The 8,618-nt window shown below is 37.1% G+C and overlaps 1 protein-coding gene across 1 annotated transcript; it reads right to left on the bottom strand.

The window, feature by feature from the left end:
* Nucleotides 1–334: 334 nt before the first annotated feature.
* On the bottom strand, nucleotides 335–1,613 carry Prr32 (proline rich 32). The gene is given in 4 exon segments (XM_063245579.1): nucleotides 335–667; nucleotides 670–773; nucleotides 776–1,066; nucleotides 1,334–1,613. Coding segments are annotated over 4 exon segments (1,008 nt in total).
* Between the last annotated feature and the right edge of the window lie 7,005 nt (nucleotides 1,614–8,618).

Genomic DNA, 8,618 nt, shown 5'->3' with positions numbered 1-8,618 from the left:
AAAATCAAATTCAAGATGCTTCCAGGGTGACAATTAAAAGTATCACAAGATCTCAGTCTTTGAAATCTTTATTCAATCTTCATGAAAGACACACTACTGCAAAACAGAGTGCAAAATGATAAGGATTATCATTTATGAAAACGTAAGTGTGATTTTTAGCAGTCCTCCAAAGCTTTTTTTTCCTTCCTCCTTTATGCCATCAGTTGAGTGTTTTGCTTGAAGATCTAGGTGGTAGCACTTTTGCAAAATGAGGATGGGCAGAATAATGTAACTGGGAAACCAAACACTAGGGGAGGAGGCAAGGCAATAGGTGTAATGAGATCCCCATTGAAACTCAGAGGTGGAGGAGATTAAAAAAATGAGTATTTGAGCCAAGTATACCCAGAACACAGAAAAACAAAGGTCTAGGCTTTGTCCAATTATCCACAAGATGTCCTAGGCATCTGTGTAGGAAAGAAACATCAGCCAGCTTTATGTTACAGCCCATTCTAGTGTTTCTTGGAGGCACCTCTATTGTTACTCCTGATCTCAGGGTGGACATGCATGGAGGGGCTCTTACTTGTTGGCTCCTAGGTAGAAAGAACAGAGGGCCTTGTGACAAAGCCATATGTAACCTTGTATAATGGCTACCCTTCTCAGTAACCCAGTTGCTAACTCTTGTGCCCCCCTAACCATCACTGCCAGAGGACTGCCAAATACTGTCTTAGACACATTAATAGAATCCTAATTTTTCTGCCTATATTCTGCCAGAAACTGGGAATTATTTATTTCTCTGTTGCTAGCATATCTTTCACAACAGCTGTTGGTAGCCCACAGGGGTGATTGAGAGTTCTCGAAAGGTCCAGAATGAAGGAGCCTGTTTTCTCAGATGAGCCCTCCAGTTTATGTCGTTCCAGAGCTGTCAGCAGACTGAAAGGAGGTCTCAGTATGTGATGACAGTGTCTCCAGGACTTCATATCATCCTTCTCATTCTTTGGAATGGAGTTGAGATACTGGATGCTAATATCATGTTGCAGACTCCTGGTTCCATTTTTATCCACAGCTGCCACTATTGAGGAAGGGACATCTTCCGAAAGACTTATTTTTTTTTATCTTTTAGAGACAGAGTCTCACTGTTCAGTTCAGGCTGGCCTTGAGGTCACTTTGTAGCCCAGGCTGGCCTTGAACTTGCAATGATCCTCCTGCCTCAGCCTCCCAAGTGCTGTGATTACAGGCATGAGCCACCACACCAGGCTTGCAAGACTTGTTTAAAAAAATAAATAAATAGGACCACCTTCTCTCTGCCTTGAGAGCACACTCTAGCTGCCCCATCTGGAAGAGGGAGCTGAGCCACCTGCAGGAACCTGCTCCAGCCTTGTTGACCATCTTCTCTCTGCCCAGAGGGCATGCTGCAGCTGCCCCACCCAGAGGAGGGAGCTGGGTTGAGCCATGGGAACCTGCTCCCGCCTTGCCTGAGACCTTCTCTCAGACTGGAGAGCACCCGCACTACTGCCACCACCTGGAGGAGGGAGCAGCACTGTGGAGGAGGTATGAGGCCTACCTAGGCCATAGGTGTGACCTTCTATCAGCCAGGGGAGCTTTGACACCCAAGGAGGTGGATGGTTACACAACATCCTATCCCCAGGAGAGTATGAGATCCTTGCTGTAGTTGGTTTGGGACCTGCTGGGCTTGCAACCACACTAGATTGGGCTTAGCGGGATTTGGGCCTGCCTGGACCACACCTGGTGGCCTTCTTTCCATCAGGGGAGCTTTGCTGCCAGAGGAGGGAACTGTGAGGCTTGAGGAGGCTTTAGGCCTACCTGAGATGAGGCTGGCAACATTCTTTTAATCCAGGAGCCTCACTGCCCAGGGTGGAAGCTACACTACCAGAGGAGTCCCAGGAGCCCAAACATAGGAGACTATTTCCAACATGCCCAGGGAAAGCTTTGAAACAACACATGAAACATGGAAATATAGGAAAATGACAAAACAAAAGACCAAAATGCAAACTCAAACCCAATCCAAGAAAGCCTGAGAGCCATGTATATAGAAAAAAATACATACCATATGCCTGAAATACCTGAAATAATAGTAACTGGAATAAGGAAGCAACTCTAGGAAGCTTTAAAGGAATTCAAATGAGAAATAACTTCCAGGTAAAAGAAGAAATCACAAAAGTAATGACAGAGGTGCTGAACACATCTAAAGAAGATATAGTTTAAAAATCAGAGGATAAAGAGTCCCTGAATGAACAATATAAGAAACAAACAGAATACATAAATCAGATTCAAAGAGATACAGAGGAAATCAAAAATTACATTGAATGTTGTAAAAACTACCTCAATGAAAGTGAAGATGGAATTTCAGATCTCAAAGACAAGATTGTAGCTAGTGAACAGAAAAGGAAATGGATCTTAAAAATAACAAGGAATCAGGAAATAACAATTCAACACTGCAAGATGACTCAAAGAAAAACAACATAAAATTGATAGGGATAAATGAAAAAGGAGGGGAGAACACAAATGATATCAAGAGTCTATTGATGGAAGTAACAGCTGAAAATTTCCCAAACTTGGGAATGGAAACTGACATTAGGATTAGTGAAGCATATAGAGCTCCAAATAGCTATTATCAATGCAAAATTACACCCAGACATATGATAATCACCATCCAAGAAATCAATCATAAAAATAGAATATTCAAAGCTGTCAGAGAGAAAAGACAGATAATCTATAAAGGAAAGCCTATCAGAATCACAGGCGACTTCTCAACACAAACAATGAAGTCAAGAAGAGCATGGAGTGAAGTATTTCAGATCCTAAAGGAAAATGACTTCCAACCTAGACTGATTTACCCAGAAAAACTGTCCTTCAAAATAGATGGAGAAATAAGATACTTCCATGACAAAGAACATCTGTATAACATTGTGATCACCAAGCCAACCCTGAAAAGAATACTGAAAGAGACTTTAGATGCACATAGGAAAAAAAAAACAAACAAAACAATAAAAAAGACAGACAACTAAACAGATTGGAAAGATAAAGATTCAAAAGAAGAAAGATAATAAGTCAACAATAAGCCAATATATAACAGGTATAACCATCAATGTAAATGTTCTCAATTCATCAATTAAAAGAAACAGACTGGCAGAATGGATCAAGAAACAATATCCAACCACATGCTGTCTACCAGAAACCCATATAACCCAAAAGGAAACTCACAGACTGAAAGTCAAAGGATGGAAAATGATACCTCACGCAATGGGAAACCCAAAAAAAGCTGGGGAAGCTATCCCGTTTGCAGATAATGTGAATTTCAAACCAAGAATGATCCTAAGAGATGAAGAAGGTTATTACATGCTGGTTAGGGGAAAACTTCAAGAGGAAGAGATAACTGTCTTAAATATATGTGCACCAAATTCCAGAGCATCCAGTTATACAAAGCATGCATTAATAGAAATGAAAAATCATATTAATAGTAACACAATTATGACAGGAGAACTTAACACACCATTGAGTCCAAGGGACAGATCAACCACAGAAAAAATCAGCAAAGAAATAACAGAACTGAATCATACATATGAACAAAGAGACTTGATAGACACATACAGTGTTCCATCCAACATCATCAGAATATACATTCTACTCAGCGGTACATGCGACATTATCTAAAATAGACCACATACTAACTCACAGAACATAGTTAAATAAATGCAAAAGAGTTGAAATTATCCCATGCATGTTATCAGGTCATAGCACCATGAAACTAGATATTAATGATAAAAGAAACTGTAAAAACCCTACAAAAACATGGAAATTGAATAACACACTCTTGGGAAATCAGTGGGTCACTGGGGAAATTAAAGAAGACATTAAACAATAACTATAAGAATATAAAAATACAAATACAATTTACCATAATCTGTGGGATGCAATGAAAGCAATCCTCAGAGGAAGATTTATTGCACTGAATTCCCAATCAGGAAAACAAAACGGATACAAATAAACAACCTGATGCTACACTTCAAACGTTAGAAAAAGAAGAGCAAGTCAAGTCCAAAGCCAAAAAAGGGAGGAAATCATAAAAATCAGAACAGAAATTAATACAATAGAGACTAAGAAAACAATCCAATGAATCAATGAATCAAAGAGTTGGTTCCTTGAAAGAATAGATAAAATTCATAAGCTCCAACCAACCTTATTTTAAAAAGGGGGGGAAAAAGCTCAAATTCATGCAATAAGGAACGAAAAAGCCTACATCACAACAGATCCTGTAGAAATACAGTAAATCATCAACACCTGTTTCAAATACCTCTACTCTCATAGGTTCAAAACACAGAAGAAATGGACAGTTTCCTAGAAACATATGAAGTATCAAAGCTGGGTCAAGAAGATGTAAAACTGCTGAATAACACTATACCTACAAAGAAGAGCCCAGTCCCAGACATATTCACTGCGGGATTTTACAAGAAATACAAAGAAGACTTAAGACTTAATGCCAACAGTCCTCAAACTCTTCAATGAAATCGAAAGGTAAGCAATTTTTCCTAAGTCATTCTTGGAAGCAAATATAACTCTAGTACCAAAACGTGAAAAAGAGCCAACTAAAAAAGAGAACTACAGGCAAATATCCCAAATGAACACAGATGCAAAAATCCTCAAATAAAATATTGGTGAATAGGATGCAGCAAATCATCAAGAAGATTATACACCATGACCAAGTGGGATTCATCCCAGGCATGCAGGGATGATTCAACATACATAAGCCAATAAACATAATCCATCATATCAATAAAGCAGAAAGTAAGAATCATATGATAATCTCTACAGATGCAGGAAAAGCTTTTGATAAAGTCCAGCACTCATTCGTGATAAGAACCATACAGAAAATTAAAATAGATGGTCTTTACCACAATATGATAAAGGCCATCTATGACAAACCAACAGCCAGCATCATAGTAAATGGCCAAAAACTGAAGGCCTTTACCTTAAAATCAGGCACAAGACAAGGGTGATACTTATCACTGCTCCTATTCAATATAGTACTGGAAATAGTAGCCAGAGCAATTAGACAAGTGAGAGAAATAAAAGGGGTAAAGATAGGAAAAGAGGAAATTAAATTATCACTATTTGCAGATGACATGATACTCTACATAGAAGACCCCCAAAACTCCACCGGAAGACTCCGAGATATAATAAATAAATTCGGCAATTTAGCTGGATACAAAATCAAGGCTCAAAAATCAAGTATTTCTATACATGAACAACAAAATTATGGAGATAGAACTAAGAAAAGCCACACCCTTCACACTAGCATCCAAAACAATTAAATACTTGGGAATTAATCTGATGAAAGAAGTAAAATATCTATACAGGGAAAGCTATAATACCCCAAAAAAAGAAATTGAAGAAAATCTCAAAAAATCGAAAGACATCCTTTGTTAATGGGTAGGGAGAATAAGCATTGTGTAAATGACCATTCTCCTAAAATTGCTATATTGATTCAATGCAATCCCAGTGAATATACCATCAACATACCTCTAGACCTATAGAAATCACTCCTAAAACTTATCTAGAACCAGAAGAGACCTAGAATGCCAAAGGCAATTCTAAGCAGCAAAGGCAAGGCACTAGGCATCACAATCCCTGACGAAGTTACAATATAAAGCAACTTTGATGAAATCAGCATGGTGCTGGATTAAATATAGATATGAAGATCAATAGAATAGACTAGAAGACACAACCACAACTACCAGCACACTCAACCACCTTGTCATTGATAAGGAGCCAAACATGTTCACTGGAAAAACTACAATCTCTTTAATAAATGGTGCTGGAAAAACTGGCTTTCCATATGCTGAAAATTAAAACTAGATCCATGCCTATCACCAAATACTAAACTAAAACCTAAATGGATCAAAGATCTGAATATTAAAACAGAAGCACTAAATCTGTTGGAAGACAAATTAGGTAAACATCTAAGACATAGGAGTAGGTAGAGAATTCATGAATAGGAATCAAACCATATGGGAACTACTTCCCAGAATGGATCACTTCCTGGGATCACATCTTATTAAAATGTTTCTGCATGTCAAAAGAAATCTCCAGCATAGTGAAAAAGAAAACCCACAAACTGGGAAAAAAATCTTAGTGACTGTCCCTCAGACAAAGGACTTCTATCTAAAACATATAAAGAATAAAAAAAAAAAAATCAGATCCCTGAAATTAAAGGACCCATCCAAAAGTGGGCATCTTAGATGATTACACAGTTCTCAGATGAAGAAATACAAATGGCAAATAAATACATGAAAAAATGTTCATCATCATTATTCATTAGAGAAATGCAAATTAAAACAACACTGAGATTTCATCTCACTCCAGAAATAATGGTCAGGATCAACAAAACTACCAACAACAAATGCTGGAGAGGCTGTGGGGAAAAAGGAACTCTCCTGCCCTGTTGGTGGGAGTGCAGACTGTTGCAACCACTATTGAGGTCATTCTGGAGATGTCTCAAAAATCTGGGATTGGAGGTCCCATTCAACCCAGCTATTCCACTTCTGGGCATATTCTCAGAAGAACTGAAAGCATCATACCACAGTGATATATGTGAACCCATGTTTATAGCAGCACAATTTGTAATAGCCAGATCTTGGAAACAACCTAAGTGTCTATCAAATATGGAATGAATAAAAAAGATGTGGTATTTTATACAATGGAATGCTACTCAGCTAGAAAGTGTAATCACACTGAGATGTTAATAATAAATTGGTGCAACTTGAGACCATACTTGTAAGTGAAATAAATCAAACTCACATGTATAAATACCTTATAGTACCCCTAGTGTAAAAAATAGTAATTGTACATAAGAGTTTAGGGTAATCATGATTCCCCATTACATTGTTTTGAATCCTTCTTATGATTGCAGTTGTAATGTGTTTGTCCTGGGTTTTTGATTTTATTATCTGTGATGGTATGAATAGCTAATTTGAGGGGAACAAATCATTATAATAGCCAGTACTGATTTAATATCATCTTACTCTGAAGTCTTATTATGCTCTTGCTCTTCTGTTTCCATTGGCTTTATCATGTTGTACCTTATTGCATTATATTACTTGTGAAAGTATAAGTAAAATTCCTATGGAAAATGAGATAATATAGTAGCCATTGTTTGATTTCTGTCATTCGGTTCTGAAAATCCTGTAATACTCTCATTCTCTTGAATGTTTTTATACTATTTTGTTATGTTTGATACCATTGTATATGAAGTTATACTCAACTATTTCAAAGAAAGAGACATCGTGGTAGTTGCTGTTAATTACAGGTTGTCTTCTAGTGAAATACTGTTTTGCTTACATTGTTCTGTTCTGATCTGATCTGTTATGTCCTGGTTTGTTTCAATCTCTTTAAAATAAATAAATAAATAAGTAAATAAATATTAACATGGAGTGACCAGAAAATATCTTAAACATGCAATTGACTGAAATCACTGACATATAGCAGTTTTAAAAAGTAGAATGTCCTCTCTCCTCCCACACATAAGAAAATATTTTCTTCGTCCAATAACCCTTTCACATGAAATCCCTTTTAAACACCAGGCTATGTGATTGTTCACCATAGCTGACTTGTGGAACTGCTTCATTTTCATATATCCTGAAATTAGCAAACAATATTTAGATGACCAGCATTTTTTTCCTCATACACATAGGGCAGAAAATACTGTTCTTTCATGACTGTGTGCTTATCTGTGACCCATTAAGCCTACTGTTCATACTCTAGTACACAGTCCTAGAATGTCTTCTGAGAAAAAACACTTTCTTTTCTTCACAGAACTCTAACTTAGCCCATATCATAACCTATAATAAAAGGTTCCTTATCCATAAAGGCCACTGTTTAAAACAGGGCTTCATGTATTTTCTTTGTTTCAAAATTGTGTTTAAATCTCTTTTAAAATCTACACACTTAGGTTTAGCACTCTTGACATCTAAATTTATGTCTTTCAAGTTTTTACCTGTGCTGTGGCTTACCCATCACATACTACTTATCTTGTACTAGTTTCATAGCAAATGAACCCACACTGACCTTTGCCTTGAAATTAAACAATTTTACTCAATTATGTACTTACACACTTTCAGTATAGCTCATGGAGAAATATGATAAGGACTGCTTTTCATGAGGTGATACAGATATCAAGATGAATGCTGGCACAGGCTAACTTAGTCAGGAGAACTTGATTTTCACTTATGCCTAAGAGGGACTTGAACTTGAATGAAATCAGTGACTAAATGCTTACAAGTCTTAGAACTCTTTTATTGGAGTAACCAGTTGCTAGGCAAGGGGGAGGGGCAAAAGGAATGGAAAGACAAAAGGAATAAATTTGTGCCACTCTTTGAGGCTAAATGTGGGACTATTTTTTGCATACTAGTAAACATAAAGTAAAGCCATTCACTATACTATATCTAGTCCTTACCAGTTGGAAAGGTAAATCATTTAAAAAAGGATTTAGAACAATCTCAAAAGCATGATCTGTTGTTATTTCTAAAGATTTAATTATAAAAGGCAGTTATGAAGTCTCTTCCTTGAATTTAGAACATAATCCTTGAACAGTGCACTATCACTGATCATGTAATTTGAACTTC

Source organism: Cavia porcellus, unplaced genomic scaffold (genome assembly GCF_034190915.1).
Source record: "Cavia porcellus strain 051 isolate PalLab524CR breed Dunkin Hartley unplaced genomic scaffold, mCavPor4.1 scaffold_3, whole genome shotgun sequence".
Lineage (NCBI taxonomy): Eukaryota > Metazoa > Chordata > Mammalia > Rodentia > Caviidae > Cavia > Cavia porcellus.
The sequence above is the reverse complement of the archived record's forward strand: the minus strand, read 5'-3'. Positions and strand labels throughout refer to the sequence as shown.